At 44.3% G+C, this 18,665-nt stretch overlaps 1 protein-coding gene across 1 annotated transcript in view; it reads right to left on the bottom strand.

Annotated features, from left to right (window-relative positions):
• Positions 1–2,476: 2,476 nt before the first annotated feature.
• The window catches only part of meis1b (Meis homeobox 1 b), a 75,475-nt gene continuing 59,286 nt past the window's right edge, over positions 2,477–18,665 (bottom strand). Inside the window, exons 10-13 of the mRNA XM_047602183.1 lie at positions 12,101–12,159; positions 10,154–10,243; positions 9,271–9,369; positions 2,477–4,452 (exon numbers count right to left, since the gene is read on the bottom strand). Coding sequence (XP_047458139.1) covers positions 9,311–9,369; positions 10,154–10,243; positions 12,101–12,159 — 208 coding nt within the window. The 3' untranslated portion in view covers positions 2,477–4,452; positions 9,271–9,310. The remainder of the gene's footprint in view (positions 4,453–9,270; positions 9,370–10,153; positions 10,244–12,100; positions 12,160–18,665) is intronic.

An 18,665-nucleotide genomic window follows, 5' to 3' on the forward strand; every position in this document is an offset into this window, starting at 1 on the left:
CTATGGAATATTGATTGGCCGAGTATTGTCTTGTTGGGCGCTCTTGTCAAACCTTTACTATTTCTTAGGTATGTTTTTTCTCTCGATTTGGAGCTGGTAGCTGTGAAACGTGATAATAAAAGAGGCAGGTTTAGTCCAACATTTTGATCTTGACTCTGTGAGGAGAGTAAAGGACAATAAAACAATATGCAGTGATTTGATGTGGGTCCACTCAGTCTATTTTTAGTTTAGGTCGAACGTGCTATTTTAATTTGATTTGATTTATTAAAAACTTTTGTAGCTGCTGTGAAAAATCATTATAATTTTAGAAATAAAATATCAGCTTGGATAACATGTTCAAAAGACAAAAATATTAAAGAAAAATGTCGCATTCGAGGGTTTCTGCTGATAAAAAAACAGAAAACAAAGGGAAAAGATTGAAATCATTTTTAGCTCAACACACATTGAGACACGGTTTGATTAACAGGCGTTCAGCAACCAGCAACAGCCCGGTTGTTTGGATTAATACGCCTGCACATATAGCCGCCGAGATTTGTCGTGGCTTGCACTGTAGGACGCAACAAGAGGCGCACGGTTACTTGTCCAAGATCCCTGTTTGAGCCGTAAAGGCGCATAACTATCCGAGTTTGAGGGAGGAGGAGGACAGGCCTGTCCGGGCACCTCCACCGTTCTGGAACACATTTCTGCTCCATTCATTACCCTGACAGTTCACTCCGCGGTCAGTGCGTGTTTGTAAGACAGAGAGGAGGCCTTCCAGAGCCATTAACTACAAATTACGTTTTGACTTTCAGTTGTGGAAATTAGCACAAGTCAAACTTCATGGTTTAAACGGTGGAAGACAGTTAAAATACAACTTACGCTCACATCTCAGCAGCTTGAAATATAGGTCAGCCAGGACAAAATGTCCTGAAACATACAAAATGTCAACTTTGTAAATCTTTTTACCTCTGATAAAATGGAGGACAAGTTGCGCTGCTGCTCACAATGGAAAACTGTATCTATATACATGCTAATAAATATATTTAATCACTTAATATTTAATCAAGCGCGAGTAGCTGAAATATTGGCTACAAAATATAAAACAAATGGCAACAGAGGGAGACGAAATGAAACAAATTATTTAATTCATTTAAATGAATCAAACATCTGAAGGCTGTAGTGGAAAGATGTCACTTGTGTGTTTGAAGAGTTTGGTACTTTTAAAATACAATTACTGAAATAAAAATTCAGCGACAGTTATCTCTGACAATTATTTCAGCAACCTAACACATTTTCTAAAAAAAATAAATAAATAAATAAAAAATGAAAAAACAAAAAAACGTGTTTTTTTGTTTTTTTTAAAAAGGTGTGTAAAAAATAATTAGTTTTGAATTCACATTAGCAGTGGTCTCGTCCTGTGCAGACAGACGCGTCTAAGCTGATCCGCTTTTCCAGAAATTGCCCAAACGCGTTTTGTGGCGTTTTACGTCCGTGCGTAAAAGGAGACGTGGTGCTGTGCGCCATCTCCAAACGTCCCTGCCCCGGACAGTTACCAGGCCTCCCTAAAGAGGGCAGTCAAGCATGGGCTTTCTCCTCTGTCTCCACAGCTCCCAGCGGCCACAGGCTGAGGAATTCACATTTCACAGCCTCGGATTTTGCAGCCATGGTGGAGAGGCGAAGCAATTAAAACGTCGCCTGGGTTTTTTAAGAGCATGTGCTTTTTTCTGCTGCTTCTTTAGTGTAAATAGCATTCACTTCAGCAAAGGCAGTAAAAACACAATAGTTGCTCGGAGGAGAGATAGATATAAAGAAGGGTAGAGTATTGATTTATACGCGTATATTGTTATGGATAAAACAGACTCCCTCTTGTTCGCTCACTTAAAAAAAAAGAGAGAAAAAAAAGAAAGAAAGAAAAAACACCACGAGGCTGACTTTGGGATTCAGGGCTTCTCTCCGAAATGTATCAATTAGACAAAACGCGCTCGGCTCTTCTTCTCCCGTCTCCTCATTCGGCTCAGCCTCACCCTCCTGAAGTGCAGAGTATCCCGGAGACAAGCTCGGTTGCAGAGCGCCGGGCTTCAAGCGGAGCCCTTTGACTGCGGGCAACAAGGCGTGAGGGAGAACTAATCTTCCCATTTACACGTTTGTAGCAATTTTACCTAAATGAATTTTAATGCTAAATGAAGGATAATTCGCTTTCTTGCCGAGTACCTCCTTCCTCGCTTCCCCTCTACGTGTGAGAAAATGACACCATAACGCATGCATTAGCTGCACATTTTCCGCAGCCAGGGGAGGAAGGTTGACTTAAGTTCATGTTCCTTATGTAGAAGCGGACCGCTGCTTTCTACAGCGGAGAAATGTAGATATGTTTGCGGCCAATTTAGCTTTGCAGCGGCTTATTAGCAGAATGTTTGCTTTTTGTTCTAAGCAATAATGTGTGTGTTCCTATGTGTCATACCTGTGTCCAGGAATATAATGTGAGACTAGTTCGGAGTTCTGTTATTTGAACAAAAAGTATTTATTTACAACACAGATGTACATATATACCCTTCAAAGTAAAAGCATAAGAAACATGACTCGTCTTCAAAGGAATTTAAAAGATGTGCGTAATACATGTTTGAAGCAATGGATAATGGAAGCATTGATAACACACTCAAGCACATATGCGCACACACACACACTCATACAGGCATGTTCCCCCTTACATGCATGCCGACACGCACACACACACATGCACACACAGACACAGTGACTTTTACATTCTCTCCTGTCTGTTGATCAGCATTACATCATCCGGTTAAATCAAAATGAATGGACTGTGGTATAAATGGTGTTTTCCCATAGCCTCTGCCTCTTCCTGTTATCAGGCCGCATCAAACGATGAGTGGAAGAGAATCCATTGGCCATGCGAGTGCTCAGCCATGTGACATAAAACACATCAATAAGACACTAGAATAGACTTTCAGAGGCCCTCAATCACAGACGTACATGGAGGAAAAAAAACAGGAAACAACATGTTTGTGTGACACACGCTTTGTAGTTTCCCATCCACAGTGATTTTTTTTTTTTAGATTGCTTGTGAGTGTTGTGTATCATGTTTGTTAGCCTGGTTGACAACTACGTTATGTGTCTGTTCTTGTGACTACAAAACAGATAAAACCATAAATTGTAACATGGATAATGGATTAAAAACCTTGTAATCCAAATTGTTAAACTCAGGAAACTGTGTTTAGTTTGACGCCAAACAGTCAAATAAGTTTTCTACATCAATAAAAAAAATCACCACCAGTAGAGGAGCAGATAATAAGCTGTTATGAAAATATTAAAATTCACCAAAACTGGTGTTGGAAGGTGTAGACAAACTGCAGTCGGCATGTACTGTACGTGAAGGGGCCATGCATACGGATTGTTAAAAAAGAATAATAATAATAATAAAAAACATATCTGAATCATCCATCAATCTCTTTTATAATCCAAATAAAGGCCTGCGAGAAATGACAAACTTATCAAACTGTTCATTTATTTACTTTTTTCTTTTCTTTTTAAAATGCAGTGAGATTCAATGCAGGGAGGGGCAGGAGGTCAAATCTGATGGAGTCTGCACACGCACGCACACACGCACAGACAGACAGACACACACACACACACACACACACACAGTGTGGAAAGAAACCAGAAAAAAAGGGCAAAAAAGTTCACATCCTTTTTTAAAAAAATCTATTAAAAACAACATAATATGCAGAACAATACAATAGCATTTACAATACTTAAATTCCCAGTTCTTGTGAGAGTCCAGCGTAATTTTACAACAGTATACAGTATATTTTCTTTCTCCACTTGCTTCCCAAACTAGGGGTTGATATAGTTATACTTTTAATTTCTTTTCTCTTGCTTTCTCTTCTTCCAGGTTTCAATCCACTATATGTTAAAGGGCACCTCTTTTGCTTTGTCAGTGTCCTGTCAGGTACAGACATTGGCTTCTCTTTGGTCCAATTCCATTGTCCCAAAGAGTGGAGTGCTCCTCACAGGAAGTCTCTTTTGCTTGCCAAAGAGTCAAGATTAAATCATCAGGTGCAAATTTGCTGAAGGCAAATGACCCAATGTGTCTCTTGTGTGTCATCTTGTTCGCAATCACAATCACTTTAATGGAGGAATCCATGTGAACCTAGTGGGCAGCGGCAAGGAGGCGAAGTCTAGTGCCCAGCAGAGAAGAAGCGTGAGTCTCTCGGGACAGGGGGTCATCTGGCTTGGGTGAGGTTTGATATTTTTGTGCATCACCTTTTCTGGGTACGTAGATAAGGACTGTAGGCAGCTGCGGAAGATTTCCATGTTGCAGATATCAGCCGATTAACTTGCAGTTGGGTCATGGTGGTGAACAGAGCCGTCGCTGTTGGTTGTTGTCATCAGGAAGTCCTGGTCCGTAGCTCCATCGCTCTCTGTGAAACACATGATCCCCTGGTTTGCCCTGCGGATCTGAGGAAAGAAGACATGAGAGTGGTTGATCAGTGATGAGTTTTGTACAAAAAAAACAAAAAAACACACTGAAGACGTGGACTCATTCTCCGATGAATCAGTATCACAACAGATATGTAAAACCTCCTCAATCCAGAAAAGTTTTCCATAGGTTAAAACCTATTTAAAGGTCAGTGCTGAGAACATAGCTTCATCTTGCTGCGGCGCTATACAAATAAGCTCAATGCATAAAGTTGAACACATTTTAATGATGGCCTAATCATGCAACTATCATTAAGATCTGTGCAACTTGGCATATTGTCTCCACCGTGGGGACAGAAAGCATGGGTTGCATGTCATCAATCATTCATTAAATACAACAATACATCACAGTTGACTTCAGAAAGAAGACTCTCGTGTTACACCTTCATGCTGATAGCACATCGTAGCTGAGCAGTATAGTACTGCCAACTAGTAGTGGCAACTACTGCAAACCCAATGTAGTGTTAATGTGGGTCAGAGAACAGACCAGAGGCTGCCCTTCACTAACACTGAGTGGGTGTATGATGGAGAGAGAGGGAGAGAGACAGAGCATCGCTGGGTTTAGTGAGTTAATCCTACACCCTCAGTAATGCTACTTTAACAGTAGGAGAGGACTTAGAGACCAAACACACATGATCGACTTGAAGTGATACAGAGGTCCGGTGCTTAACATTTCCTGGATAATCTGTTTAACTGGGCTACAAGGAAACTTAAAATTAGCCTTTGATTTATCTTTCATTTTCCATCAGCATTTGACTGTAAGTAGAGCCAGGTCGGTAACAACATGAAATACAGCGCCGTCTTGTTTTAAGTCTGATTACATATAAAACAAAATGATCTAAACTGGTACCATGTGCCATCAACCCTGTCCAAACAACGAAAAATGTAAAGCAATCCATCTCTGCCCTGTCCTCTCCCTGCATTCCCTTCTTCAAAGCCAACAATAGCCGCCGTCTATCCCTGCAGGTGGAGAGTCACCGCTGAGGAATCGTGGCCATTGTTGTCAAAACCAAAGAGGAGAGGTAAGGCTCAAAGCCGCCTGTCACCTGAGAGCGCCCCGGGCCCGTCCACGTGTTCGCCACACACACAAGAGGACCACTACAGGCGACACAAAGGCCGGCAGGGAAAAGGACAAGAAGGTGCAGCGGGAGTGGGACAATAGAGGAGCGAATGCAAGGGCCCCAGTTTGTTATTCCCCTCATCCATTACTTTTCACCTGGGCTACTAAAGAGAGCTGGTAAGCTGTTGAGTTAGTTGGTTTTCAGAAAGGTTTTCACAACCTTTCTATTGTGAAACACAGCCATACAACAAACTAAGCCATTAGCCATGCTAGCTTAAATGAAGCACAGACTTGTATCCAAGCATAAAACACTGACCCATTCATTTCAAAAAAGAGTTTATGTTGTTTTGTGCATCTTCAGAAAAGCCAGAGTAGAAGCCAGCGACTGATTGATGTGCAACTAAACACCACAACATGGATATTTATCACTCAAAACTCGCCTAAATGAAGGAATCAACAGTCCGTTCATCTGTTGATCTGCTACTTTAACTTGTTGTGAGTTGTACATTTACTCCCGGTTAATGAAATGTCCTGATTACCGCAGTAAGTTCATGTCAAGACTCTAATAGATGCTATGCGTGCTTGAAAGAGCGCACATCGCTAACAAGGTTTTTCCCTTAATAAGCCAATCAATACATTGAGTTTTAAGCCTCATTTCTTAGACTCCAGGGGGATTCCAGAGGGGCCAAATCAACAGGGACATTCACATGGACAATACAAGGGGGCACAAAATCCCCATTGGAACCTGTTTTTTTTTTTTTTTTTCCTCCAGTGTTCGTTAATAGTAAAAGTTCATCCACCAGAAAAATAAGTTGAGGGTAGGGGGTGATAGTGGGAGGGTCTGTGGTAGTTGGGGGTGAGGGAAGAGATCTTGACCTCTCAGCGGAAGGTTAACAAATTTGTGCTTAATGATTGGAGCAATGAATTGTGGGACAAAGGGTCTCCAGCCGAGACTGGCAGCCAAGGGGTTACAGGCAGCGTTCACTCAAGCGTTCTGCCCGACATTTTGGGAAAAGGCTCCGAGTGGGTAAGGCCAGAAAAAATTCCATACGCTCTCCGCCATAATTAATTCTTCCACCCTGTGATAACTATTGTCCTGAAACTGAAAATTACAGTTTTCGGGGGCCACCCCCGGCTAATTTTGTGGAAGAGGGAAAGCAGGGGAGAGGAAGAAGGGAAAGGGGGTAAGGGTCATCCGAGAGTCACTCTCGTCACTATCAAAGGCTCAGCTCGCTTCTGCTTCAGTTGCTGGGCTTTATCTCTGCTGACAGGTGCATTGTTTCGCAAGGGATATAAGCTCTGCAATCATCATTGGGTGGAAAGCATAACGCTCTTCACTAAGCAGGACTAATTGGCTTTAGTTTTAACTAATGTTGCAGTGTGACTGCTAGGCACACCTTCTGTATCAAGGCTCAGTACTCCCCAGCACAATAACTGCTCAATTTAGCCCTGCGGTAACAAAATCTCGACTCTGCTAATGAAAATTGCTTATAAAATATAATGAACCTGTGCTCTCTTAATCAAATAAGATAACCGTTTCTCCCCCTCACGTAATAACCTATTAATTTAATTGGTCATGAAAGAATATAACACATCACTTACATTTAATTGACCTAGAAAGGAAAGTAGCAAGACAGAGACCAGCTAGCAGCGAGCGACGGCTAGCTGATGAAGCTGTAAAGAAACGACTAGTTGTGAAGGAGAGTAGATGTATTTCTGTCACCATCCCTCAACCAGATTCTCTCTTCTCCATCCCTCCTCCTCCTCCTTCTTCCTTCCTTCCCCCTTTAACTCCCTCTACCCCTCCCTCTTATCATTTACTCTTCTTCTCTCGCTCGCCATCTCTTCATCCGCCCCTCCTTCTTTCTGTCTGCCTCTCCCTCTCTCTCCCTCTTTTTTTTTTTTTCCCCCCCCCCTCTCCTCTGTCTACTCGTCTTCTCTGTGCTTTGCCCGTCTCGCAGAGGATTCCTCTGGTGGCCCAATTACGAGATTCAGCAGGCAAATTGAGGCTGTTTAAAGCAAGGTCTGCTGGGAAGGCTAGCAGCTGCTGGAAAGAGGCTGCTTGGACACAGCGAACCAGCCCTCGTGTTTACACGCTCGCACATAAACACAGACGCGCACACTCGCCTCATTCTGAAGCACAGCCTATCTATTAGCATGTCTCCTTGCATTTCAAACCTGAAAGATTCCATTCGGTGTCAGATTTTCTGGCTTTGTCTTAGTTGTGGACATTTGCGACGGAAACAAGGGTGGCGCATTCTCACCACGGCGCGCACACACGCACGTGCATTGTGTGGAGGGTTAATGGTCTCTATTTTTGTAAACTGAATAAGTCAAATCCATTGGTCACACCTCTGGTGATGGCATATTTAATTTGGATCTAGTCAATTAGGCCCAGCTAAGCTCCATACCCTGCTGGCTACCTCCTCCATTTTGCACTAGTTTGTGTCCCCTCCCTGTGCCAGGAGTAATCCTATTACCATACACACACATGCACATACATGCACAGTTGTACAGACATGGAGTCGTGCACACACCTGCACATCAGCGCACTCATGTATTTCACATAGAAATGTTATGTGTGTATTGTACATATTTAGCCATAAAGGGACACACAAAAAGAGTGATGTTTCAGTACGGTTGGACCCATAGCCACTTTATACACACTGTGCACTGTGACAACACCAAGCCTGTATACATCCAGAATTATGTGGGAGTCTGTTTGGCCCTGGGGCGAGAGAGAAAGGAGAGAGAGAGAGAGAGAGAGAGAGAGAGAGGCAGAGAATTATAAAGAAACAGAAAAAGGTGTAGTGTGAAATAGATGGAGGAGGAAAATTGACAGTGAGAAAAACCACAAAGAGAGAGTGAGACAGAGCAAGCATTAGAAAGACAGGGGGTGGTGGTGGTGGTGGTGGTGGTGGTGTCTTCTAGCTGGTTAGTGTGTGTATTAATGTGGCTCATGCATCAACAGCAACCCGGCAGATTTATGACACTTAAGGGGCGCTCACTTCTCTCCCTCTCTCCGTCTCCTTGCACCAGCGACGACTGCTTACATTTTTGCCAATCAGTCTGTTGCCATAGCAACGTCCTACCTGCCCCCCCCCAGCCCCCTCCTGTCCCCCGCCCCATCTCACCACCCACCTCCTGTCCCAACCCATCCCCACCTTCTTTCCTTCTCTTCACCCCTCCTCTCTCCCTACTTTATCCCATGTTAAAGAACAATGTGTTGAAAAAAAATCTTCATTTTCAATCATTTCACTTGTTAAAAAATTTACACGCAACATATTTTCTTCATTGATTATCATCAATAATTGACATATTTTTGTGCATTGTCTGTTTTTCCCCCCTCTGCCTTTCTGTTTCGGTTTTCTCGTCGTCCCCCCTCCTGCCCGATATAGAGAATGTTTAGTCCTGTAGCTATTGGATTTGTGAAAGAGGGAAGCTTCTACACACACGCACACACACATTACATACACACAGAGTTACAAGGTTGTGATCAAAGGCTCTTATCACCAAGGCGAGGGTGGGAGAGTTAGACAGACACTAACAGAGGAAAATGAGCCTGGGAAGAACAAGAGCTGTTTGTAACGAAATCCAAATACATTATTTCCAAATGCACGAGTCTAAAAGTCTTGTTGCTTTTAAACAAACACCTGGCATCGCCTTCACAGCGCTGTGGACACACCTCTGCTGATCTGAAAAGTTAAATGTAAGCGTGTGTGTGAGTGTGTACTTACTTCCTCCTTTGTGTTGTGATTAGCCTGGACCGTGGTGGGGCTACATGTAGTGCCACTGACCTTCCATGCCCATGTTCATGCCCATTCCACCCATTGGTCCTGAGGAACAGAGACATAAAGGTTCAGTAATCTGACTGCAGCCACGTTCAGCATGGCATATTTTATTTATTAGTTTAAAAGAAATAAGTTCTTATAATGTCATAATAACCAGGAAATTGACGACAAAGTGAAAAGTGAAACACGCAGTTGAGTGCCGTGATGGTTTCACCGTGGAACTAATTTAACAGACAACACAGCAGCCGAGCAAGTTGGATCTGGCAGGGTTAGGGGTGTGAAGGAGGTGAGGAGGGGTGAGGGGTGGTTAAGTCGCCCTGCAGTTTATCCAAACCTGCTGACTTTGGGCGGAGGGAGAGATAGGGTTAGAGACTTGAGAGAATCCCAGAAAACAGGGGATATAGGAGGAGGAGAGGAGCTTAAGGACAAACTCTGGGATTAGACCTGATGGCGTGAGAGAGAGGGACTGAGAGCGAGGGAGTGGGAGTGAGGAAGGAGATGGTTGTGTAATGTGATTGACCACACCTGTTCTGGTTTGTGTAGTCAAGGAGGGGGAGGTAGTTGTGCGTGCGTGTGTGTATCTTGTGTTCGAGGGTGCTCCTACATACACAGCTTACATCTAACCCACTGCACAGCAAACATTTAGCTCCCGCCGACAGGGCAGATACCGCATGCACCTTAAGGAACTGCTAAACACGACTAGAAGAGAGGGAGCTGGGGCAACACTCAAGAAGACAAAGGCATGAAAATGAGTTGACAGCAACAAGCAAAGAAAGACAAGAAGAGCAAGGAATGAAAGGAAGGGACAGACACGCAGAGAAAGCCCTACCAGGTGGTCTGATTCCCATGTGCTGCTGGCCGTCCATGACGAAGCCCCCCATCGGCTGGCCATCTGGATTGTAGGGAGCTCCTTGACTTACTGTGGATGGAGGAGAAGACGGGGAGGGAGGGATGGAGGGATTGGAGGGAGGGTACAGAGTGGTCAATTAGTGCTTTTAATTAAGGCTCAGTGGCCGAAGCGGGATCATCTGTTGGCTGATGCACGCACAGGAAGCTCCTGTTGTCTTTCGACGTCATTATGCTGCATGTCCCTCCTCTGTAAGCCCCTGGTAGACTTTAATGCATCTAAATGCCCTAATAAGGATTGGACTGAGAGTTCAACACACACTATGGTGAACTTAAGGTACACAAGGTCTTTTTGGTTTAAAAGAGATTTGAACCATCTGGAAGAGGTGACAACAGTTTTTACATGATGGCTGGTTACAAACTACAACTATGTTGTTATATTTAATTACATGGCATACATTTATCTCATTAAGTGGCTTTATTGTTCTTCACCATCCCATTTCACACTATCATGTAAATTGTTTAGTAGCTAATTTTAACTCTAGTTGATGTGCAAGTTTTTACGGCTCCACCATTCATTCATAAAAATGTCAATACACTTGATGCATTCTACACACATTTCTGCAAAATTCCTCTTAAAATGTGATTTTAACATTTAAAGTATTTTGAGGGGGTTGACAGCAAAAGAGCTTTAAGATTTAGTAGGTTAAACTCATATGGTTTGTACCTTTCTAGCAGAAAACTCCTAAAATACAACCTCAAGAGAATTTAAACATTTTGTGTTTGCAAAATGTTTAAACATCATGCAAAATAATGTTGCTATTTAAAGTTAAGACCTCAGTTTCCCACTACTTCACTACTTGAATACCTCATAATGGCACTTAACACTGCAATGGTTTTAACATGATTGCTGCTCCCATCAGTGGATAATTAAATACACGATCAAAGAACACAAATGAACTCCAGCCAAGGCTCTAATCAGTTTCCCTTTGTGACAACAATAAGTCATTCTTTCTGAGCGGCCTCAGAATCTGCTCCGACCTAAATGCTTTATCTAATAAATACCGCCTATAACTGAGCACCGACGATAAGTGAAACCTGATAGGGTCCCTATTTTTTGGTCGCCTCCATTGTTCTGCTCCCATAGAAATCCACTTACCTTCGACTTAGGCTGTTTGGGGGTCACTCAAGCAAAAGCAAGACCTCGGCCCCACTGAATGCCTTTGAACTTTACTGCGCCCCTAATGCCACCCTGACCTCTGACCCCTATTACAGGTAATAAAGTTTACGGCAGTCCAAACCAAGCCATGCACCAGGGGGACCGCTCACTCACTCCCCTCGCTCCATGAAACAGCCGCAAATAGGGTTGAGGGAGGGTGTTTAAAGTAGTGAGGGGGGCGGTCGGGTAAAAACAGGTCTGGAGCCAAAAAGCCAAACAACGGTCACCCAAAAAAAGAAACGGGCGTAGTTGTCTGTATGTTATGGTTTGAGCCAGGGAGGAAGGATTGAGTGTTTTTTTTTCCTTTGCTTGGTTGGTAAAGGGGGGAGGAACGGGTTAAAAGCAAACTTCACCGAGAACACAGCTAGTTTTGTTTACGGGAAAAGGAAAAAGGAAAAAACTCCACTCATCATTAACTCATTTCAGCCAACTTCATATATTTTATAATTAATAAATAGTTTCCCACACCAAATGGCATGTCAAAGATGATTAATGGTTGCTGTTAATGGTGTGACGTTTTGCTTCTTAATTTTAGTGGTCAGCCATGACAGTGAAGGGGAAAGCCCCTGGAGGTTTTTGGACATTCCAGTATAGGAGTGTGGGGGGGGGGGGGATCAGTCCTGTATTTACCAGCTGAGGGGCCTCCGGGTGCATGGAGTGGGGACGGCTTTCGCCTGCGCGACTTGAATACAGTAACTATAGGAGACTTGCCTGCACGGTTTGACTGGTCGATCATGGGCTGCACTATTCTCCTCCTCGCGTTTATGAACCTGAGGAAAATAAAGAGAAGAGGGGGAGAGGGCGGATGGGAAGAGGGAGGAGGACAGGAAGGAGAGAGGACAAAAGATACAGAAAAATCAGTCTGTAAATTTCACCAAACAAGATCAAGAAAATATGTTGACTAATACCATGAAAATCTTGGCACACAGCACAAAAACAAGCACACTGCCAAATCAGCCTCATTCCCTTAGCTAATCATAACAGTGATATGCAGTAATTATTCTCCCATAAGCAAGGCTGAGCCCCAGTAAAGGCCCGATCCAGCCACAGTGAAAGTCACATCTTTACAACCTTAATAACCGAGGCAGTCGTCTTTGAAAACGCAGAACTCTGTGACTTGTACAAACTTGCAGAGCCTGAGCATATACACAGTCACATCAGCCTGAACACTGGGGTCTTTGTGGGGCGAGGCTTAACTGGGATTTTCTCTCTGCCTGTTTCAAACATGTCAACCCATCTCGCTTTGTTGGAGATGTTCCACCTCACAACGAGCTGAGATTGCTGACTGTTTAACACACTTGGCTTCGAGCGTGGCGGTGTGGGAAGTGTTGCTGACAGAAACATGTCACGTTGCCACTGGTGAGAGGCATTGTTTTGGGTGATACTCTGTTAAGACAGGTGACCATGTGTTACTCCGTGACAGCAGGAGCTTTTTATAGCGTGCGTGTGTGTTTTCACAGGAGCGGGATGTTGTACCCATAGCCTTGGACTAACCTCTTTACTCCGTGACCTCCCATAAAAGCTCACAGTCGCACCATTTATTACTCATATTTAAATCTGCTACTCGCTCATTTCCAACACGCACACACACACACAAGCGCACACTCTTAATCCCTATCCCGCTCCGACATTCATTCACACACATTCACCCTCTTGCACACTCACCCGAGCAGTAGCGCTCTGGCCTTGCTCAACCTAACCTCTTGTGAAATGACCCCCTGACCTGTAATGACCTCAAGGAGAGAGGGCTCTTGGGGCTTCTGACTTGATTTATGTGTTCCTGCTGTTGCCCCACCGGACACTTCTATTTCATCTCTGAAAGGGGAGCATTAGCTGAACTTTAAGGAAACAATAGTCCTGCTGCACTTCTAAAGCTCACAAATGGCGCATTTAAGAGCGGTAGGAAAGGAGAGAGGGAGAAACAGAAACAAAAAGACACCAGCCTGCTGCCTCAGTTTGACCCTAAATCGCTGAATGGAACCCTTTCTCCTCCACTGATACCCCCCCCTCCATTCTTCTTCATAACCATTTCGCGGTGCTCCTCCTTTTTTTCTGCCTCCTACCTATCTTGTGTTACCTTTCAAAGACGGAGCTGCAGCAGACAGGAGGTGGCGAAGACGGAGAGCAAGAGAAAGAAAGGACAATTAACCTCCTGATTGTTTCCCTGCGTTATCATTATTATTTTTTTAATTGCTCTGTTATATCTTAGAGGGCGCTTTAGAAAAATTGTTCATTTTTTGACAGGGATGCGAGTCTGGATTTCCGAAATCATGTGAAAAGGAGAAAGGAAAAAGAGTAAGCATTTGAGCCTGACGCTTTGGCAGTTATGTTCTGTATTTGTTACAATAAAGTATGCTGAATCGGAATTTCAGGGGAGAAAGAAACAGAAAGAGCTGGGGAGGAATGCAAGAATGTACTGACATGGCAGAGCACCATCAAATGAGGGAACGTCTGGAGTTTTATCACCAACACCCCCCCCCACCCACCCTCCCTCCCTTCCTCCCCTGCTACCCTGTTTTGCTGGGGGAGATATGGGAGGAGGAGAGAGGGCAAGGAGGGTTGAGGAGGCCTGAGCATTCCTTTAACTCCGCTCTCCTCTTCTCTCCTCTCCAAACCCGTTACAGAAGGACGAGGTCAACTCCAGGCCATCGCTGGCTAACTGTTGACCTCTCCTTCTCCTCACCTCCTTCCTCTGGTCGTTCATAGCCGTCTTCCTTGCCCCCATCCTTCCTCGCTAGTACTTCTCTTCCCTTCCTTTTTATTTCTGTCCTGCAAACAAGGTTCCTTCTACCTACTTCAAAAAGACACTGATGCAACAACGGAGGCTGTTTAGGCAATAGGTGTGCACTAGCTCAGACATTTGTTCCTGGTACAATGAGGCTTAGGGAGGATTGTAACGGGCTTGAAAGTTGATGTGAAATGCGGCACCTGTACTTATTCCTAACTACATTTTAAATTAATGAGTAATCTCACTGTCAGTGCTACCAGTCCTACAAGTGTTGTTACTATAACTCCTAAAAGAACAACAGTGTCTCTATCTGTTTCCTTCTCCTGCTTGCTTCCTCCTTATCATTCCTTCCCTGTATAGTGGAAACTGGCAGCCTACCTCCCACCAACGAATCTACAGTCTAACCCACCAAACCCCCTCCTCCTCCTCTCAAAAACTCTCGCCGGTTTCCTGTCCCCGTCGTCCCCATATCTGAGGCCAGATGCACCATGGGGGCTGGAACAAAGGATAAAATGCCTCTCATAATAGCAGCCGGGGGAATGGAGCGATGGAGAGCGGGAGAATGGGAGGGAAGGAGGAGTGAGAGAGTGGGGGGAAAAAAAAAAAAGAAGCAAGGGGCTCTGGTCTGCAAACCAGACACTCTCGCTGTGACCGTTAATAAGCTGACAGAGAGAAAGACTGAGAGAGAGAGAGGGAGCGGCCGGCAGAGGAGATGGAGAGAAAGGAGAGGAATCGAGATAGAGGAAGTGAGAGTGGGAGAGAGATATGGAGAGTGATGGAGGGAAGGAACGGGGGAAAGGGAGGGAAGAGAAAAGTAGAGTGAGGCTTCACCTTTTCACGACCCCTGGGTGCTATAGGGCCAGTGTTTATGGCCTGTTCATTCCCCTGCCTCCCATCACAACACAATGAGCTACACTATTCGGCTTCACTCAGTGCAACAATAGCTGGGCTATTTTGGTGTGACACACCACTGGTGGTACGGCTAAAGTTAGGCAAAAAAACACCAAAAACAAGGAGGAGAAAAACATGGTATGAACGCTGTCAAAGAAAAGGGTTGGATTCCCACCACTGGCACACATGGTTGACATATGCATGCACCCATGATACAGTGGATCAAAAAGCAACTCAACCACATGTTATGCTAGAACTGAAAGCACTTAAGTCCTTTAAGGAGGCTGGGTGACTTTTATTCTTCGCTGCTCGGTCTCCAATCTATTTCTCCTTCTGAGATTGCTAATGTCTGGATTAATTCTCCAACCCCTGTCTCTCCCTCCTTCTCGGGAAAGAGTGGAACTGATTGCGACGGCGTCTGCCAAGCCTTTGCTAATGTCCTATTCTCATTACACCCGAGACACACACACACACACACACACACACACACACACACACAGGCATACCGAGGCGAGTCAGCCGCACACAGGTGTACACGAAGCACACGTGAAATGCCCAATTAAAAGCAAGAAATTGTCTTTTTCATCAGCTGCCTTTGTTGCGTGACCAATTAGGGAATAATTTAATAACGAGCAGTGGAAAGATGCAGATTGGATATACAAAAGGTTACTCTGCGAGCTCATTGATTTAAATTCATGTGGAGTTCTCAATATCTGTGGCACACATACTCGCACACGCACATCTCCCGAGCCTACGACCAGTATTATATTAGTAATATGAGACACACTGAAACACACAAATGCGCACATATACACACATTTTCTCAGCACTCGCTACCAATATTGCATTAGTAATCTGAGCGTGCGAATTTGCACACACATGGCCTGCACACACCTCTCATTTACACACAGCTGGATATTTCAGCATCGCATGCGTTCATGAGGACCAGGCGGAGCATTTCAGCGAACGCCGACAGAGGTTTACATGCATATTCAAATCAGAGTGCCGCTTAAAATAACTGTGTAACCACACACTCCTCCTGGCTGCCAATCAATGTGATTTAAAAGCACTAAAAGAAAGCCAGCTCTGACTGGTAGAATCATGTAGCTTATCATCAGGTTGTCATTGCATGACTTCCATCGATTGTCTGCTGCTCAACCACAATTAACGCCTGGCCCATATATCCTTCCTACATGCTGTTGACACGCGCACACTCACACACATTAAAGCAAAATAAAAGAGTGAATTTATGCCCTTTAAAACTTTTAATCAAACCTTGTTTACACAGAAGTAATTCTGGTACACATTAGCGCTGCTTAACGTAAACTTTAAGAAACAAGAATTGCACATTAACATGCACATATACCATCCACCTCCATCTCAAAACTAACTAACTAAGCTAACACAGCTTGAACCCCAAATCCAATTCCTATGTCACATTTATCCCCGCACAACTTTATTACCACACTCGGTGTCCCAGCACAGCTCCGTCTTCTTTATAAGGTAATTAGTTCATTTGTTATAAAGCTCACATATTCTCTCATGCACAGCTGGGGTTGGCAGTGTATTTAAACGGTTATACATGCATGTGGGCGTACTGCATGTGGGTGTGTTTCTCCTCTCGTTCTTGCCAGTTGACACGTTCGCTCATAAATAACCTCCTTCACGTTTCCCCACGTATCTCCCTCCCTCTCTTCCTTGGGAGTCGTCCTCAGGTCAGATGCTTGGATTAGATTCTTCAGATTAGTTTAAATAAACTCACACAGCTGCTTGCAGTACTCTATTTGTAACACGCAAATCCACTGACGGCGAAAGGACATCTCAAACAATGAACACAAAGGTAACGCAACTATGAGTCACTTTTTACTTTCTCCTGAGCTGAAATGGACTTTGCTGCTAAAAGAAGTTCTGAGAGGTTTGCTGAACGGTGGCTTCACTACACAGATGTGACACTTTTAATTATTCAGAGTGCTGAACGCAGCGATGCAGACGGAGATTAAAAAAAAAAAAAAGAAATGGAAGAAAGTGATTCTCAAACATGATTTTATGTTCGATAATTACACAGTAATTATATCATTGTTTTCATATCCCCTCAGTCACTAAGCTTTGAGCTCAGGTGTGGATTGTGCAAAAAATGCTGCATCTATTTATGAGTAAGCCATACTTAATACAGTGCAGACAGTGTATTGTCCTTCATTTGCCTGTGCAGTTTTCAACAAGTACGGACACCTACATGAGCACAGTTTCTAGAGTACTGCGCAGCTCACACCGTACATGCGCTCACTTGTCAGCGAGTAGCATCGCTCTCTCATTCTCTCCGTTTTCCCCAGAGCTGCTCAGACCAATCAGCCGGCTACAAATAGCCATAGGTCTGTAACTCCTACGCATAAAACACGCAACCAAATCATTCCCATGATTTTCTGTGCTCCTCAACCTCCTCCTATAGAAAAAAGGCCATGTGAATCGGGCCTGCGGAGAAAATGTGGCCACTTAGTATTATCCTGGGGTTAGCTGTGACACTGATGGACATATAAAAACAATATGGAACACAAACACTTGACAAGCACGGTTGAAGCGGGGTCACAGAGGAGTCAGATGACATGTCTGACTGCTGTTTGCCTGCACCTAGGCTGTTATTAGACAAGAGGCCTGTGTTTTGAGTCAGCGCAACATATAGGTCTTTACTGGCAGGAAAATAGTTCCTGAACCATCTCCAAGCGCATGCACGCACACACCCGGCGGCTCGCATATACATTCGGTACATGCAGGTTCAGCTCCTAATAACATGGGGTGGATTAGCAGGATCCAGCGCCACATATGGAGGGAAACTTAAGAAAACAGTGTGAAATTTAAAAGGAGCTTTAGACTGAGAACAGCCATGGGGTCACTTAATCCCCATTACTGCACACACATAAAATGCAAGTATATAAGCAGTCACACACACACACACACACACACACACACACACACAGTCCTGTCGCTCCACTACCCAAGAGCCCAGCGTCCATTAAGAGCACCATGAATCTAGCACTAAAGCTGGTTTTACAGAGTGGAGCAACAGGCCGGGCAACCATTCACACACGTAGACACTAGCTGGAGAGGAGCTAAGTGTGTACGCGTGTGTGTGTGCGCGCGTGTGTGTGTCCATGACAACCACGTACCTCCCAGACCTATACAGAGGAAATGTTGGCCACTTGAAAAACATACATGAACTCATTGGCTCTGACTGAGCTGGATTTGCAGCATTCATTGAATGAATTGAATACATAGCACTTGCCAAAAGACAAAATATAAACAGAGGTTGGCAGAAATATGTCTGAGAGAGAAGAACAAAGTTTGTGATGTCAGGAGAAAATGACATTAGGACATACAGTAGTATAGATTAAGACATCGGATGGCAGACTGTCGATGTCACATGTGACCTCAGTCACTCTCTTTATCTCCGTTACTGCTCCCCTTCTCACACATCGAGACAGTCTTGGACTCCGTTAGCCAGTCATCCATCAAAGCCAGAGAGAGGCTATGGCTTGAAGCCTGGCTTTACCCAGAAACAACATGGCTGTCCTGGGCTGCCCACTCCACAAACACAACGCTGGACAGAGCCCAGTGTCCCTTAGCCGTTGGGCTTGGTTCACGATTCGTCTGTGTGCGAGTCTG

Source organism: Mugil cephalus, chromosome 13, assembly GCF_022458985.1.
Source record: "Mugil cephalus isolate CIBA_MC_2020 chromosome 13, CIBA_Mcephalus_1.1, whole genome shotgun sequence".
Taxonomy (NCBI): Eukaryota; Metazoa; Chordata; class Actinopteri; order Mugiliformes; family Mugilidae; genus Mugil; species Mugil cephalus.